Source organism: Nylanderia fulva, unplaced genomic scaffold, assembly GCF_048542155.1.
Source record: "Nylanderia fulva isolate GAGA-0341 unplaced genomic scaffold, ASM4854215v1 Scaffold2, whole genome shotgun sequence".
NCBI lineage: Eukaryota > Metazoa > Arthropoda > Insecta > Hymenoptera > Formicidae > Nylanderia > Nylanderia fulva.
The window spans coordinates 6,328,647-6,347,646 of NW_028190263.1; the positions used below are offsets into that span (position 1 = coordinate 6,328,647).

Consider the following 19,000-nt stretch of genomic DNA (forward strand, 5'->3'; position numbering starts at 1 on the left):
ACGCGATTAATTTTTGCTTAAAGAATCCTCCGATAAATATTTACAATAATGATCGATGAATGGTGCTTTTAATCACTCTAATAAATCTTTTTTCATAATTAATTCAGTTTCTGCACCGCAAAATCGATGCGAAGCGGCGACCAGATCGCCCTCGTGTGCTTCGACGAGGGGCTGTTGACCGAGGGCTTGACGACGATGTGGAAGAGCACTCTCGTCTGCATCGTCAGCATTATCTCGGCCGTCTTCCTAATCGCGACCCTTGCGGTTTACATCATACTCCCGGAATTACGGGAGCTCCAGGACAAGGCGATGATGGCCGCCGTCACCACCCTGGCCGTCAGCTACACCGTCCTCTCCATCCAGCACGTGAAACCGATCGAAATCGAGGAGCATTATACCGTTTGCATATTCTTCGGTACGTATAATTATGCATTATACAATACCAGAAAATATATATAGTTATTAAATTTTCCCTCGCATTTCTTTTTAGTCTCTCATTAATAATCAGCTGATATTTATATATATATTTATTTCAGGATTCATATTGTACTTTTCCTTCATGTCCGCGTTTTTCTGGCTGAACATCGTGGCCTTCAACGTGTGGCGTTCTGTATGGTAAGTGACAGACAAGTATATAGGGTATCCCATAGGAAATTGCTGAAACTAGTCAGCTGTCATTTTTTAATACTTAATAATGCAATGATTTTATGCGATTATTAACACTTTTTTCATTACTTTTTTTCAATAAAATAAACTGGAGTATAAACATTTTATTTATATCCATTAAAAACTGCAGACTTTTCTCTTTTCAACACAATTTTTGTTTTCTCAATAACTGCATGCATTAAAAAATCGTACTAATAATGTCAATCAATAAAATACACGTTCGAAACTGTTCTCAAAGTTTAATTATATTATTAATTATAGGTTCAAGAACTTCAGAATCAGAGATCAATCGCTCTATTACGCTTATTGCATTTGGGGATGGGGTGGCCCGACGTGTTTAACGATCATCGCGTTGTTGTTGCATCATAAGGAAGGATACCATTTAAAACCTGGCTTCGGCGACTACAACTGCTGGTTAGGCGGTGAGTTGTAGAAATAATCCTCTGTTCTTTCTGGCAAAAAAAAATTGTTTCACGTTTCTTCATTCTCTAACTTCACTCACTTTACAGGATACGCGCAAACCTGGGCATACTTTTACGGACCGGTCGGTGTTTTACTAACGTTAAATATGATCTATCTGGGACTGACCAGCTGGCGTTTGCGGCATCAATATCGCGATTACACGGGAAGCAAGCTGCGAGTCCTGCGATTCAAGTGTCTGTTGTATATTAAACTGATGCTCGTCATGGGCATCACCTGGATCTTCGAGCTAATGTCGTTCGCCATCGATACGAAGATAGACGAGTTTTGGTAGGCGATACTTTTAAATATAATTATTAAACAAAAATAAATTGGCAAATAAAAATCAATTATTCAATAAAAATAAATTATTAAATAAAATAATGGAATATTTTCTCGTCAGGATACCGACGGATCTGCTGAACGGTCTCCAAGGATTCATCATATTTCTGCTTCTGGTCGCAACGAGAAAAAGAGTGCGGAAGCTGTTGGCGAAGAAGCGACCTTGCGGTATCGCTTTCCCAAAATCCTGGGCGGCCTATGAAGATGAGGAATGCGAAGAAGTGCTTCCCGAGGAACTAGAACTGTCTCAACAGGCATAAGGCACACTTTGACACGTCCTTTCTTTCCCTTCCAGAATGTATTTCCCATCACGATCATTACACGCGGGTTAGATGTAAGGAAATATCGTCCAAAAGAGAAAATACAATCTCGGATTATCTGTATATTATCTGACAAGGACAGATAACGTGATTGTTGTGATGTGCTTTAATTCATACGATTCTAGAGATTATTTGTAAGTGTATTTCATTTTCTGTACGAATATTCTTGTTATATATATGTATATTATAATATCGCGTTATATAAATTATCTCCACTATGTTAATCCGTTATCAGTCGAAAAATTAAAATTCGCGAAATCATCAATGCTACTTCGACTCTTATTATACACATTATCTATTCTTGTAACATGTACATTCATGTAAATTCACACACAAAAAAGACATTTGGCTGATAGCGGGTTAAACAATAAATATATCGTGTTTCCATATAAGTTATCGATTATTGTGAATTATCGTGTTTTTTTATATTTTTTTTACGTTTAACGTAGTCGAATATGTTATTATTAAGCATTGTACAAGAATCTCCACAAACATTATATATATATATATATATAGATTTACTAGATCGAATTACTGTGTGCGCGAGGAGCAATTAAAAAAAATATATAACAAAGATTATAATTATTCACCGATGCGTAATGTCATTTTGTTGCGCTCGTGATTCAATTTCTCGTTCGTGGAAAACGTGACGACGACGAGTCATCAGTTTCATCCGCACGTGTCTACGATTTCCCGCGAAAAGCCGCGTAAATCCGCGATTCATTCACGTGTATTCACGTCTTTCACTCGATTATCGACCTTCACATGTGCTCTCGTTTATCTCGTTGTACGTGCAGATGTGATTCAGAGACTAAATCTTTGCATACACGATAAATGAATTACGTAAGAGGGAATTCGCCGTGAGTTAGGCAAACTTGATTATCTCTCTCTCTCTCTCTCTCTGGCATTGAAACATATATAACAAGCTGTTGAGAAATAATTTACAAAGGCCGCAAGTGCAAAGGCCGCTTGTCACTTCAAATTCGAAGGCTAATACTTCACGTAACTTCACCGCAAACAAAACAATAGTCGCGATATATACGATATAATTTTTTCTTAAAATTTACCTCGAAAATTATGGTGAAACAATATGATATTGGAAGAATTTTATACACCGAAAAAAAAATTATTAAATTAATAAATACTTCAATACTGCTTATAATAAATCATTTATTTGAAACAAATACAATAAATATTTATCTACATTTGTTTTGTGAAAAGAATTTTCTTATTATATATCAAATAAATACTTTTCACATCAAATTAATATTATTAGTTTCCAATAAATGATTTATTTAGCAGTATTGAAATAATTATTTATTCGAATTCAATAAGGTTTTTTAAAAGTTTCTTTGATTAATATTTACTACATTAAAAAATATTAATATGTAAAATAAAAATTAATCAAACATATTTCTTATATCTTATTGTAGTAGATATTAATACTTTTTATTGTGATAAAAATATTAATCAGAGAAATCCTTATAAAATTCTACCATAATTTTCAGGATATAAATTCTAAAAGAAAATTCTCTCTATGTACATATGACACGTGCTGGCTATATCCTTCTCGTTAAAATCCGATCTACTCAATAATGTACATATGTATAATGTATGTAAGATATAAGTTTAGAAAACAGATTCGTAAAATTTATCGCCGCAAGTAGACATCGAGTGTTGTAAACACAAGTCGCATCTGTCCTACTTTCATTGATATTTTGCGCATAATCCATCATCCTAAATTCAATAGACATCGATGAGAAGATATTTTTTATAGAGACCACTTAGCGAATCAACCTTTACCTATATAAATTAATCTGAATCCCGAAATCCATTTCCGATATTTCTCGATGAAAATGTCAAGGACAGGCTTATGACAGCAACTTATTGATCTCCATTGACAGTTCTTTTTTTCAGTTAAAAAAAATCGATTCTCAAAGAATCTATGGATAATCTCGTATCTTTTTATTATCACGTTGCAGTTTGTCGATAAAGTGAATGTGAACGACAACCTAAATATAACGAATCTTATATATTTGCTCATTGGTACTGACAGGCTTGTCATGATACGGACGCAGATAGATAGTAGGTCACGATTGCGTGACGTGGACGAAATTTGTTAAGCAAATCGGATCGTCCCGTGACAATCGATGCAGTTGGATGCAAGATGAGGTGCACCTCACGTTCGAAGCTCGATGGCGCAAGATGGTACGCGGAATTATTTCCTATACAAAGTATTCGCAAGCATGCAAGTATATTTTTCACATTGAAAAAGAATTATTAAATTCGAATAAATATTTATTTCAATATTCCTTTATAAATCATTATTTGAAACTATAATAATATTGATTTGATGTAAGAAAATCCTTTTCAAAACAGATAAATATTTATTTGTTTCGAATAAAAAATAAATGATTTATAAAGCAGTATTGAAATAAATATTTATTAATTTAATAATTTTTTTTAACAGTGCGTTTTTTTAACGAATGACGATTTGTTAATATTATTCACGCGATCGCGTATTTATGAGATAAATTACGCTGAAAACATCGCTGTGCAAATAGCATGTTTCCTTCATATTAAGATTTTTTTTCTCTTTCATAACTCTTTGCAAGAGCCAAGTATTTTGTTAGTAACTAATATGCTGATTCATGTTGTTATGCGGAGATGAAAGATACTCATATAGTGATGGATTCCACGCTTGTGTGATTTTGCTTTTTTTTTCATTCGCTCGTATATGATGAAAAAATCGGGAGTACATAACAGAAACGAGAGAGAAACAGACGATCGATAAATGTATGCAGATTTTCCATTATGCGAGACTATATATACGTCTATACTGCGTCGTGATCGGTAGAAATATAATAACAGACAGGTATAAAAATTTATACACGACAATCCCGGAACTTTATGGCAACTGTGTTAATAATAAGATATACCATTAAATGGTTGAGAAGTGACGAAAGAGGATATTGCAATTATTTTTACATTCCTGACAGTTGTTAGTTGTTTTCAGTGCAAAAAGAAATTAAGACTCGGAATTTTTATTGGACTAATTTTGGAGGGATGGGGGCTAATTCACGCTATGAAAAATATATTAAAAATGTGTGTTATTACTGCACTGAAAAAATGACTAAATTAATAAATATTTATATTTCAATGTTGCCTAAATCATTTATTTAAAACAAATAAATATTTTTCACATAAAATCAATATTATTAGTCTCAAATAAGCAATTTATTTGGCAGTATTGAAATAAATACCTACTTATTTGAATCGAATAAATTTTTTTTCAGTGGATATATACAAACTTTATACATATACATGAAGAGAAATTTCTCTTAGAGTTTACCCTGAAAATTATAGTAATCGTGGGACAATATGGAAGAATTTTATAATAGTTTTTCTGATTAATATTTACCGCAATAAAAATATTTATGTAAAATAAAAATAAAATATTAATCGAACATATTTTATATTTTATTGTAGTAGACATTAATATTTTTATTGTAGTAAAAATATTAATCAGAAAAATTCTTATAAAGTTCTACCATAATTTTCAGGGTAAATTCGATAGTAAGAGAAAATTCTCTCTGTGTACAACCATTCGATTGCATTCAAGTACAAAAGAGAAATGATGCACGACTGTCATGTATAATGCATTACCAGTGTAAATAGAACCGCTCGCTATGCCAACATATATTGCATGTCTTGAAAGAATGGCTGTAAAAAAACTACACGCAGAAGGGGAGAAATCCACCACAAATTACCGCGGTTCGACGATCTGGAAAGACGTCCGGCACCAAACTGTCTGTCCCTCTTGGGAGAGAGTCATTATTGATTTTTTTTTAATTCATTCTAAGGTCAGTTTCAAAGAACTTGAACTGTTCACTCATTCTTGAGAGTTTAAAATAAAGATAACAATAACGATAATCGTTAAAAATGAAAATGTCACACATCCTTTCATCGTCTTATTTATATACGAGGCAGAAAATACGCAGTTTATTTTTTTCCTACCTTATAATATGTCGATACTCTGGAAAAAAAATTAGCTCTTATAGCTAAATTTTAGCTGTCCCTATATTAAACATGAAATTTACTTATCGTGTCTTTTAGCTGTGATAGTTAATATTTTGTAGCTCTAGCATTCTCCGCCAAACCACAGCTAAAAAATATTAGTTGTGGTAGCTAATTTTTTGTCGTGTACAAAATCTGTGCCACAAGACACAGGAGCTAAAAGTATTTTTTTCATCTGAGCCTAAAACCGGAAAGTCTTGAATATACATATATACAGCTGTAATACTACACTCGTCCAATGTTTTCTTAGAGTACGTGACAAGACGAACACGTGCTGTATTTATACGCCCTTGCAGTCTAAGTTAACGCGCGTTCATCGAAGTAGCGGATGAGTAAGACAAACACACAAAGGTAAAAAAAAAGGAAAAAAATAGCGAAAACAGGAAAAATAATGAATTTGAAAACAAAGTACGCACAAATACCGAACTCGCATATTACGTACGTTAATTTCGGAATAAATATTATCGACTTTCATAATGTTTTGTTTCATACGTTGATTGTGACATTTTGAATAGATAAAAATGTCACGCACGTGCGGAGGATCATCTTTGAGAAATATTCATATAATGTTGTGGGTTAAAAAATGATAACTTTGATCGGAGTAATTTCCTAAGATAGATTGCGTTTAAAAAGTGTCTTGAATAATTTTTGTGTGAAGTTATAAATATTCTCCTGATAAGAAAAATATCAGATTAAAAAACTTTGTTCCCTTCTTATACGTTGATAAATGAGAAAATAAATTAAATGGTCTTGATAAATTAGAGATAATTTAGTTTCCATGTCATTCACTTATTGATATCGTTATCGCGTACATCGTATATTAATAATCCTTCAACATTTCATCAAAATTTCGAATTATATCAATATTGTTCCATAATAAATAATATTTATTTCATCTTCAAACACACACATCCATTTGCGCGATGTAAAATTATTATATTAAATATCATAGACTGCATTTATATATTTTTTTTTAAATTTTATATATTATATATTATATTATATATTTATATTATATTTAATATTATAATTATATTATATTACAGGGAGAATTTTCTCTTAGAATATACCATAAAAATAATTATTAATATTATTATTAATATTATAAAAAATATTAATATCTATCACAACAAGATATAAGATTACAATGTACATATTAATATTTTTTATTGTGGTAAATATTAATCAAAAAAACTCATAAAATTCTTTCAATACCATATTGTCCCACGATTACCACAATTTTCAGGGTAACTTCTAAGATAAAATTCTCTCCATATATATATATTTAATATAATTATAATTATATACATACATGCGCATGTATGTGTGTGTATAAAAATTATATATATATATATATATATATATATATATATATACACATGCATGCGTGTGTTTCATTTATTTTGAACCTACTCCTACATTAATACTCATTGTATTATATCACACAAAAGATTTTACAATAGTATTTTAAATTGATTTACAAAAATGTAAAAAAAAAAAAATTTCTGTATCAAAGTATTCAAGTATAAAGAATGCGTCATCAAAGCGCGCGCAGAGAGACATGTGTCAGCGCAGCATTCGCGCGCGCTTTTGTGTCTTCGGAGCCGCAGCTCCGCCGCAAAGACTGGTTCGAGGTCGTCGAGGGGTCAGGGAGGGGATCAGGGGGCCTCTGACCAGCCCGAACGGCGGAGAATGGGAATATCATGGCGGCGGACGCTGGCAGGGGTAGATAGGTAGCTAGCTAGGTAGATAGGTAGATAGACAGCCGCGGGCGACGTATGGCCAGGTATGGCGAAACGAGTGATACACGCCGCGATGAGCTGAGTGAATCACGGAAGGAAAGTTCGCGAAATAGCGAGTGAACAGTCCTGTAGACCGGCAACCTGGTGAGCACTTTTCCCTCGAAGAAGAAGAAGAAGCAGCACAGAAGACGACTACGCGAATGCGAACGTAAGGAGGAAGACCCGCGTACGCGCGCGCGTGTTTTAGCGTCGTCATGTATCCAAAGAGAACGCTACTGTTGCTCGTCGTCATCGGTTGCGGTATCTCAAGCCTGAAAAATGCGCTGGCCGATGCCGAGACGCGATCAGCGACCGGAAGCGGTCAGGCAGACAGTGCCGCGGCGACGTCCGTGAAGATCGGGAAGTGTTGCGAGCCTGAGGAGCTACTGCTGGACAATCGGTGCACGCCGTTGTCGGAGACCAACGAGACCAAGTGGCGACCAAAGTTCGTGACAGAAGCGCGAGACCCGGCGACCGGGAAGACGTTGAGAGTCGTCGTACGACCTAGGTACGAGCTGAAGATCGGACAACCAAGATGCAACTCCGATGAGCACCAGTGGGACGTGTATTATTATCCGTCCGGGCCGGATCGTCTGGTGATTCTGCCGACCGGGGTGCTACGTCACTACATCGTCGATCTGGCGGTCAGATCTGGAGCGGAGGAAAACAGCGGCGTCTACGGTGCCGTGCTACCGAGTCTTGATGATGATGAGGATGTTGAACGCGCTACCATCCACTACGACTATCCGTTCGGGCATTATTGCGCCGACAAGGCGGTTCTCAGCGGCAATCAGCTGGTGGCGACGTACGCCATGCTCTGCGTGCCGGATGTCGCCGTGCGTTGGACCGACACTAATTACCTGATGAGGCACGCGATCGATCCCGCTTTCCATGCAGCGTCGATGGCCTGTTATCTGATCGTTGCGGTGATTTACTTCGTTCTGCCGCAGCTGCGCGACCTCGTCGGCAACATCATCACCAGCATGAGCCTCTGTCTCGTGGTTAACCAGTGCGCCTCCACCGTCAGGATATTCACCGAGTTCGGCAGTCATATCAGCTTCATGATCGCCGGTATGTTTGTTTTTATTATTTTCTTCACGTGTGCGAAGTGTGTCCGATGTCCTACAGATGCTGACGTAGCGCTTCAACGATATATTTTTTCTCATCAAGTTAGAACGAGTTCTGTCTATAGAAAGAAATATCTTAATAATTCTAAAACAGTCATGCTTGATAAATTAATGCGAGACACTCTGCACAAATTGTTTTACGGAGTTATCACACGTTATTTTCGCTCGAACATCAAGTATACTGAGATAATGAAATTTACGGTCATATCCTTTTCAAGTCTATTAATACGGTTTACGAGACACGCAAAAGTCTAGCGAAACAGAGTCGGATGAGTCACACGATTCAACGCGCTCACGACAAAAGAATCATTTAATTAATAAGCGTTAATAATTCATAAACGTTCTTTTGCTCCGAAAGAAAAATTGCCAGACAAATTGCGACGATACACTGAAAAATATTATCATCCTCTTCTTCTTTTCAGATACGGTCATGTACGTTTCCTTGATGGCCGCCTTCTTCTGGCTCAGCGCTCTGGGCTACTACGTGTGGAATACATTCAGGTCGCGCAATGTTTTCCTCAGGGTGACCGACGGCAGGAAGTACTGCTACTACTCGTCCTGGGTCTGGTGCCTGACCCTTTGCATAGCCGGTACGGCGATCTTCGCGCATTTCGCCCTGGAGACGAACAAGCCCATCGTGGGTGGCACGACGTATCCAGCCCAGGAGACAGTGGGCTGGCTCGGAATCTCCGTCATGTTCACGTGCATCGCCTTCACCGTCATCATCGATCTCTGCTTGGTACTAACGACCGCGAACAGGATCAAACGGATGAGCACGTACGGACGGATTCATCACAAGATGAAGTACAGCTTCCGGATGTTCGTCCTGCTGTACGCGATCCTGAGCACCGGCTGGTTCTCCCTGCTACTGTCGCGGCTCAAGTACGACGTTCTCATATACTGCCATATCGTGGTGAACCTGCTGCAAGCGTTGCTCGTGCTCCACGTGTGCGTCTTCGGTCAGCGCAGGGTGACGTTTCTCCTCGGGAAGACGTGCAACTGTTGCAACGCAGGCGACAACACCGAGGGTCTCGATTGGGGCGAGGAAATGACGGCCATCAACGCAGGCTATTAACGCGGCGTTTTCATCTTTTATATTAGATATTACAATCTGTGGACGTGTAGCGATCCCGATCGGAATCGTGATCGAGCAATGAAACGATCTCCGTGCGTTTAGATCGTCGATATTTGAATATGTGTATTTGTGCGCACGGCCATAGTGAGCAATACGTAAAATATCGGAGATGCATATATGTATGCACACACGAAATGACATTATTATGTATACAATCGCTAGAGTATAAATACAGGGCATCCTATAGGAAATTGCTATAACTAATCAGCTGTCATTTTTTAATGCAATGCAGTTACTGAGAAAACAAAAATTATGTTAAAAAGAGGAAAGTCTACAGTTTTTAATGGATATAAATAAAATGTTTATTTTACCAGTTTATTTTATTGAAAAAAAGTAATGAAAAAAGTGCTAATAATCACATATGTAAGCTAATGATAAATATTTTCGAAGTGCGCACCATTTGAATTTGTACAAAATTCTGTTCTTTTACAAAAAATTTTTTTTAACATGTCATTTTTAATGTTATTGACAATTCTTTTAATAGCTGCTATTAAATCTGGCACTATTAAAAATATTTATCATTAGTTTATGTGATTTTATGTAATTATTAGCACTTTTTCATTACTTTTTATCAATAAAATAAACTGGTAAAATAAACACATTTTATTTATATCCATTAAAAATTGCACTTTCCTTTTTCTAACACAATTTTTGTTTTCTCAATAACTGCATGCATTAAAAAATGACAGCTGATTAGTTTCAGCAATTTCCTATAGGACACTCTGTACATTCAAGATTTGAGGATATTGAGGATATATTCCTCATGCGAGATCAAACTTGAGATTTTTATCTTAAAGTCATAGCTCTTTCATACTTTTCACGCATGAATTTTATCATATATATATATATATATATGCGCGTTATTATCATATATGTATATATATATATTACATTTAGCATATATATGTGTATGTATATGCAATATATAATATATACACATATAACAAATGCATATATATATATAAATATATATGCATATATATTGAAACCAAAAGAGATATTCTTCATAGAGTGTAAAAAATGCGTGGATATGTCTTTTATTCCAGAACAAAACAGTATTATGCGCGTATATATAAAAAAAGAAATATGTATTCGAGACAATATTGGGATAAAAAAATGCGGCAATATATTGTAAATAATGATGCAAAAATCAGAGTGATCGAATCAATGTGGAAAGAGTACAAACAAGGCAGGGAAAAAGTTGACAAATTCACACATTGAAGAAATACTTAGAAGAAATTTAAAAGATTTTTAGAAAATTATATATCAGATACACATAATCGAATCGATATGCAAATGACACGGCACTGATAAAATTGTGTATCCTGATATTTTATGTTTGGTGATGATGCGTGCCTTAAACGAAATTAAATCTCTTGCCTTATGAAAATATATGTAAAACGGTTTTTTAACACTTCGCAATTTTTACATCTAATATCTTGCATGTATCGATGTTTATAACATTATATGTCATCACACAAATGACAATAGGTTACATATATAAAATCGATTGTATTGTGCAATATTAATGACACTATTAAATTAACAGACAAGTCTGTTATGCAATGTATTGCGCAATATAATTAATTATGTGTCACTGAGCCTTACATGATCTTATACTTTTAATGATATTTGCATAGTATTTATATCTATTTAGCATGTATGTACATATATAGAATTCGATTTTTGTATGAAAAAAATATTAGATTCAATGACTGAATTCAAATCAGTATTCTTGATTAAATTATTTAACACATCTTGTTTGCAACATATATTTTGTGCAAAAACTTACCTGTCCAAATAAACTTCCCTCTGGTCGATGTAATAAATTAGATAACTGGCAACGCACCACCAGATGATTGTCATCCATAACAGTGTTGAAGAAACGTCTGGTGGGAAGTAAAGCCTCGAGATCGATGATCAGTTCCAAAAATCTTTCACAGTATCGCACTTTGTCTGGAAGTACAGGTCCTGTAAAATATATTCATTATTGGAGTTGTTATTTTATATATTTAATTTATCCTACTGTTTAATAAGATTTGTATTTATTTATAGAAATTGTGTTCTTTTAAATATAACAAAATTTAATTTTTTTTTACATAAGACAATGATATACAAAACAAAGATATGTACCTTCTGCAGGAACTGTCTCCAATATTGTCATAAATTTTATCATGAGCTTGTGCAAGAATCTGCGTTCCCACTCGAGCTTCTCCTTTTGCACCGGATTATCCTTCTTTCTTATAATTTTCCAATATTTCCTCCATTTTGGATACTTTCTAAATTCAAGTTCCCTTCTACCGTGTTGCAAGGAAATCCACATAGACAGAGATACCAATCTTTTGACTTCCTCCCTAACTAACAATATCTCCATAGAATTGAAACAATGATTCAAGAATACTATCAATGCTGTCTGTTCCTTTAAATCAAAGTCCATTATGCTTTCCTCTAAGCACGCTTCAAGAACGTTTTGAAAAAAACCAGGAAAGTAAGTTGAATTCTTCTCAAATGCCTCCCAAACTTGCACTCGCTCTCTAAACTTTTCATTCACCATGACAACAATGGACATGGTGTGTGCTCGTGTTGCATTCTCCGCATTGTAGTTTGGCCAGAGAAAATTCTCCAGGTACTGACTAAATTCCAGCATCATGATTCTTCGAATGGAGAACTTGGATGCACATATCTCTTGCACGTAAATGTCCTCCACTATCTGAGGCTTGAACGGTAGATGAGTATCTGTAGTGTGTGGCGCCCAGTATTTATTTGCAAGCTGCACAGAATTATAATGCAAGATAATAAAATAATCATAAGACAAAATATACTTGTACAATAAATTAGAGTTGGTGCAATAAGTCAGAGTAAAACAAGAATATTTTGCACAAGTTGATGCAATAAATTAGAGTGAGACAAAATATATTTGTCTCATTCTGACTTATTGCATTAACTTGTACAAAAAATATACTTGCAATAAATTAAAGACAAAATATATTTGTCTCACTCTAACTTATTGCACCAGTTCAACCAGTGCAGAAATAGAAAACAAACTTATAATATTAATCGACAAAAACGTGAAACGTCAATTTATCTGATCATATTTATATTATCATTACTTGTAAATTTCGGTAAAATGAAAGTTACCTGAGTGATCCTGTCTGCATTTATCTGTTCCACAGTCGGAGCAGGATTATTACTCTTGATGGGCGGTGCGTTTTGATTTTCCATTTCGTATTTTTACAAAAACCGCTAACTTCAATTCGAACAAATATTAACCTTACTTCGCTCACCGGTATATACAAAATGCAATTAATGCATTCGATATGCAAGGATCGCGTTTAAATCGATGCTATAAATATTTGAAAGCATTTGATCACACAATCGGGATAGAGAAATCCTTGTCCTCTTCGTTCCTATCAATCAAATCACTCATATAATCGAAGAATTCACGTGTCAAAACATACAAAAGTTCATAACTGACTACGAAATGACGCCGATGTCGGCCACTACGTGGCGTTAGGATACGTCAAATATTTTCTATATTTAAATCACGCGCGCATTTAAAATTTGATAAAAGCGAATTGACGAAAAACTATATCATCTCTCGCTTACGAGTCGTAATATTGGTTTGATCAAAGTATTCTATGCGTTGCACTTTATAATTACGTTTCGCATGCTTCAATGCGTTTAATGTTACCGCGCAACCCTGTTTTAATTAAAGAATTTTTCGTACAATACCTCATTATCGTGGAGAGAAAGAGAGAGCACGTCTTCACGCCTGCGACTTTAACTCGACTTTCATCTAGGGACAAAATGAAAGTCACGTAAGACGTGTCACGTGATGGCCGCGGAGTGGGAGAGACAGTTGCGCATGCGCGCGTCAGTCTCCCCTCCACCGTCTTCGAGTGCGCAGCACGGCGAAGTGAGAGAGAAGAAGCATCTCTCTTTCTCTCTCTGTCTCTCCTATTCTCTGAAAATGTTTTCGATAAATTGTTTTCTTATCAAGAATGTAAGTGTCATCTACATGTGTGAGTGAAAATATTTTAATATTATGTCATATACGCATTTATAAATTAGAGGAAAAATCATGCACGACTGAGCAGGTAAAATTTGACGAATCGCGAGTTTCCTTTCTACGTTGTCTCTTTGATCTATGGCGAATCGTAACGAGAAGCAAATCTCCCCATTCTTTTTTCCCCCCCGGATCAAACGCTTCAAGATCGCGTTACGACCAGTATCAAATGTTATATTACGGACGAGCGATTTGACAAAACATTTCGACGTGTCGTTCGCGATATCCTGGAGATTCCGGATAACGAGGAACGCGAAATTACGAGAGATTATGCTTGTTGCGGGAGCAGCGAATCGCGATCGCAATCGCGCTCTCTGAATTCGGACCCCTCCGTGTCCTAAGATAAGCTGCCCTAGAAGGAGACGAGGGTTTCCTCCTTGTACGATATGGCCGTCGTCGAGGAGTTCGATTATCTGTGTCGTTTGTGCGCGACCAAGACCGGCATCCTGATGGGACTGCCGATTTTCGAGGCCGGCGAACAGATGCGCAACATCGACAAGAAGATCGCAGCCTGTCTGCCGGTTCAGGTAAATTCAATCTGGACCAGAGATATCCCGGTGTATATTCTCGGATTTTTTATTTTTTCTTACTCTCCGATCTCTTGATCTTCCACACGTAAAAGTTATATTGGAGTAAAACGAATATACGTTTATTTTTGGATAAGCATACGCTTTTATCATCGATCTCGATAATTATTTTAATTGATATATATATATATATATATTCTAAATTTTTATAATGTAGATCGAAAAAGATAATTTGTTTACCTAGGATTACTAAAAAATGGTGCAATCTTTCTGAAATACATAGAAAATTCTGCTCTTATGATTTTAATATTTTTACTTAAAACGTGAAATAAAAGTATATTAAGTTATTTGTAATATAAAAGTTTATTGATAATTATTTTAATTGATATATTCTAAAGTTTTATAATATAGATCGAAAAAGATTTTAATTTGTTCACCTAGGATTAATAGTGATGCGAGTATTTTTCTGAAATATCTCTTATGATTTTAATATTTTTACTTGAATGAAAAACAAAAGTATTAAGTTATTTGTGATATAAAAGTAATCACGCTACTTAGAATAATATATTGTATGTAATAAATTTCAGGTATCCTTGACAGATCAGTTGCCCAAAGTGGTTTGTGAAGAATGTGCGTTTAAATTAGATCAGCTCTTTGATTTTCGTGAAAAATGTTTACATACAGAAGGAATGTTTATGAAAATGTTGAAAGAAATTGGTAAAGGGGTGGTAATGCATATATCGGAGCACGATTTGGCAAATGTGAATAATATAGGCACAGTTCGAAGAAATTTGAATGACATACAGATTAATAATGAAGATGTACAAAGCCATTCGGCTATACCTCATGAGAGTGCGGAATCCACCATGCATACAATGCAAGTAATGGATGAAATGGATCTAGCTGGTGGTGAACAAGTGGTTACTCAAGAAGAGATAGGTCAACAAGATGCAGACATTCAAGTAACAGGCATTGATTGTTTAGATGGCGATACTGTGAGAATGGTCGATGAACACATAAGAGAAGTAATTAAAACAACCTGTATTTACTTTTTTGTAAATTTCACATGTTGGGTTTTCTGTAAATGTTTGTGAATTGATAGCTTATACAAGTATTTCTGTACATGATGTGATTATATTATTGTAATTAAAAAACACTAATTCTTATGGAATATGAAAAGTGAAATAATTTGCGGATAATTTCTTACAGTTTACCCAATTAAAAATTGAGTCGTAAAATATGTAATTTCTCATTTTCAAATTAAAAATTGTAAATTATATTTTATAGGTATCAAATCACCAGATTGCAATGCATTTGGAGGGTGATATGACTGTAGTGGAAAATTTGGATGGTCATTTGAGTCAGTTGGGAATTAATTATGTTACTTCTATCAGTTCCGAAGATCAAAGCCAAGAACAGATAGTGCATTATTGTGAAAAGTATGAGACGAGATCAATTAAAGAAGAATATCATAGATTACAAGATAGATTAACTACAGTAGAGTCGCAACATGTACTTGAAAATAATGTAAGTATAGTTTTTTAAATGCACTTGAGCAACTCGTATAAAGAAAAAATCTACAATTTAAAACACATTAACAGAAGTAAAACTATATAAATTACTTATATAATATTTACACGACTTAAATTCTAATTAAAATTTATAATTCAGGTATCAGATAATTTTGATTCTTCTGAGGCTGATGCAAAAATTGAAATGGAAGAATCTTGTATAAATGAAAATGGAATTCGTGAACACGTCGATTCAGTGAACGCTTTACCATCTACAAGTCAGATAAATGACATGTCTTGCGAAATAATTAAATATACGAAAGAAACCAAGCACGCGTTGCTAGAATCTACGCTCAACAATCCTACCATGGACGAAACTGGTTCTCATTGGTACATGTGCCCATTCTGCAACGAGGCAACTATGGAAACGACCAGCTTGGCTGCACACTTTGAACAACATTTCTGTCGCTGTTACTGCGACTTGTACTTTACCAGTGTCGAGGGATTAAATTTACATAAAGAGCAGTGCATTGTATATAAAGATCAACTAGTCGATAAGGAAAAGGACACGCAATTGAACGTTGCAACAGCGACACCATCGCGAGAGAAAAGTGGTAATCAAGAGGAGCAAAAGAAACAGTCGCCAACTGTGAAACGGAAATGGACCGCGAAAACATGCGACGAATGCGGCAAGCAGTATAGAACGAATTACAAACTGCAGGAGCACATGCGCAAGCATACGGGGGAGAAACCGTTTCAATGCACGACATGCGGTAAAGCATTTCGTAGCAAGATTGGCCTGGCGCAGCACGCTGCCACGCATACGGGTCAATTCGATTACAATTGCTCCACCTGCGGCAAAGGGTTCCAGTGCAAAAGCTATCTCATCGTGCATCAAAGAGTGCACTCGGACGTAAAACCATATCCGTGCATGACGTGCGGCCAGAACTTCAAGACGAAGCAGTCGTTACTCGACCACGAAAACCGTCATCTCGGCGTGAAGCCGTACATGTGCGAGATCTGTGGCCGCGGTTTCATCACCAAGGGCCTCTGTAAGAGCCATCAGAAGATACATTCGGGCACGGACAATCGTCAGTATCCGTGCGCGGTGTGCAACAAGATGTTCGTCAGCAAGAGTTATCTCAACACGCATCTGCGGATCCACACGGGCGAGAAGCCGTATCTATGCGAGGTCTGCGGTAAGGGATTCCTCACGCGAGTCGACCTCAAGATTCATTCGACCATGCACACCGGCGAGAAGAGCTTCAAATGCGAGATATGCGGTAAAGTATTCGCCCGACGTGCGGCCCTACGCTGTCATCGGCGATCCCACACGGGCGAGCGTCCTTACAGATGCGACGTGTGCAATAAAACCTTCACGCAGTTCAGCCCGATGGCGATTCACAAGCGTTTGCACACCGGCGAACGGCCGTACAAGTGCGACGCCTGCGGCAGAGGCTTCGTGTCCAGGTCAACAATGATGTGTCACCGGAAGAAGAATCACGTTACGACTCCCGTGCAAAAGGACGAGCCTGCGAACGAGGAGGGAGAGATCAAGATCATCCTCTCGTCCGATATCGTGGACAGAGATTCGCACGACGGAATTCAAATCAGCGTAGATTGAAGAAGTTGCAAAAAGATAATGTACGAATTTCGCGGTAAGGTGCAAACTTCCGAGGTGCTAAGGAAATTTCATCCGCATTTGTTACATAACAAACTGCTTTCGTCTCACCATAGTGTATTCTCTCTACCAATCTATTGTATATTCGAAAACTTTATACAAAACTATTTTTACAAGGAGTTCTTGTGGTATATAAAAATGCAATTAAAATACTTGAATTATGACGCGATAATTGATATGATTTTATATATGTTCTTTAAACAACAGTATCATCCTTTAGTTCTCTCTTTTTGAAGAAACATATTGTAATTTCAGGTAATGTGAATATAAATCTTTTATATCGATTTTTTTTCTTATAATTGTCCCTCAGATTACGAGGATAAACAAACAAACGTTATTTGCAATTTTTGAAAGATTATGATAAAAGTTAATTAAATGGCATAAATTCTTTTAAAAACAATATGAGAACACACGTTTTATAGTATAGAATAAAACCGTAGTAATATTTAAACATCAAATAACTAATGATATTAATGATGAAGATTACGTTGTTTCAATAAATTGAGAAACATGGCTTACACTTTTATAATTTGATATTTTATAAAGAATAAATTTAGATAAGAATTAGAAAAAATATGAGAGTATAAAAAAATATATTTTCAAGTATTTAAGATTATAATATTGATCTATATATATATAAAGATCTATTTTATTTTGTTAATCAATACACTTACATTTGTGTATATTAAATTTTTTGCAAAATTATACATTCTTTTTTATATATTTCCAAATTTTTGTCTATTACGTAAAAAAAAAATATTAATATTGTAATAAAGTAAGATATTTTCTTACATATAGCAAAGTATTATTTAAAATAAATCGAAGGCTGATGCACTTTTACAACAAAACACTATACAATGACGCTGCTTCTAAATAAAGATTTTTGATGAATTTCAATGAAAGAGAATTCAAGGAGATAAATTTAATTATAAATCTGAATGTATGTGTGCTGCATATTTTTATGTGTGCAGTTATCGAAAATATCTTAATAGATATAAATCAGCTTTTTGTGCACAACACAAACTAGAAATTGTGATATATATAATAAAATAATTGAATAAAAATATTATTTGTAAGATATTGCGATATGACTGTAATATTTTATTATTAACAGAAACTCTTGGAAGAGAAAATATAAAAGAACTTTACATCGACGTATGCTTTTTATGATTGGCCGCATTATTCCTAAATGTACCCGTTAAATTATAACAAATGTTTCGATTATATTTTGTATATTTTTTCGATTAATTTCTTTTTATTTATTATTTCGATTATTTTTTCAATTAGTATACTTTTAATGAGTAGAAT

At 35.3% G+C, this 19,000-nt stretch overlaps 4 protein-coding genes across 5 annotated transcripts in view; 3 read left to right on the forward strand and 1 right to left on the reverse strand.

Annotated features, from left to right (window-relative positions):
• The window catches only part of LOC114942831 (G protein-coupled receptor Mth2), a 7,373-nt gene extending 4,997 nt beyond the window's left edge, over nucleotides 1–2,376 (forward strand). The window contains exons 3-7 of the mRNA XM_029318279.2: nucleotides 108–415; nucleotides 537–615; nucleotides 928–1,088; nucleotides 1,176–1,416; nucleotides 1,529–2,376. Of these exons, the coding sequence (XP_029174112.2) occupies nucleotides 108–415; nucleotides 537–615; nucleotides 928–1,088; nucleotides 1,176–1,416; nucleotides 1,529–1,727 (988 nt within the window). The 3' untranslated portion in view covers nucleotides 1,728–2,376. The remainder of the gene's footprint in view (nucleotides 1–107; nucleotides 416–536; nucleotides 616–927; nucleotides 1,089–1,175; nucleotides 1,417–1,528) is intronic.
• The window catches only part of LOC114942827 (RNA helicase aquarius), a 27,291-nt gene extending 13,587 nt beyond the window's left edge, over nucleotides 1–13,704 (reverse strand). The window contains exons 1-4 of one of the 2 annotated variants that reach the window (XM_029318273.2): nucleotides 13,640–13,704; nucleotides 13,046–13,314; nucleotides 12,041–12,677; nucleotides 11,700–11,878 (exon numbers count right to left, since the gene is read on the reverse strand). In XM_029318273.2, the coding sequence (XP_029174106.1) occupies nucleotides 11,700–11,878; nucleotides 12,041–12,677; nucleotides 13,046–13,129 (900 nt within the window). In that variant the 5' untranslated portion in view covers nucleotides 13,130–13,314; nucleotides 13,640–13,704. Of the gene's footprint in view, nucleotides 1–11,699; nucleotides 11,879–12,040; nucleotides 12,678–13,045; nucleotides 13,401–13,639 lie in introns of those variants that run through there. The other variant, XM_085482055.1, reaches the window with a different exon arrangement.
• mthl5 (G-protein coupled receptor Mth-like 5) lies at nucleotides 7,356–11,663 on the forward strand. The gene is made up of 2 exons (XM_029318278.2): nucleotides 7,356–8,716; nucleotides 9,195–11,663. The coding sequence occupies exons 1-2, from the start codon at nucleotides 7,861–7,863 to the stop codon at nucleotides 9,845–9,847; spliced, it is 1,509 nt and encodes a 502-aa protein (XP_029174111.1). The 5' UTR covers nucleotides 7,356–7,860; the 3' UTR covers nucleotides 9,848–11,663.
• A 96-nt stretch (nucleotides 13,705–13,800) lies between the features above and the next one.
• LOC114942981 (uncharacterized) lies at nucleotides 13,801–18,846 on the forward strand. The gene is made up of 4 exons (XM_029318506.2): nucleotides 13,801–14,500; nucleotides 15,088–15,525; nucleotides 15,788–16,027; nucleotides 16,172–18,846. Exons 1-4 carry the CDS (start codon nucleotides 14,360–14,362, stop codon nucleotides 17,633–17,635), a joined length of 2,283 nt encoding a protein of 760 aa, XP_029174339.2. The 5' UTR covers nucleotides 13,801–14,359; the 3' UTR covers nucleotides 17,636–18,846.
• Nucleotides 18,847–19,000: the final 154 nt, after the last annotated feature.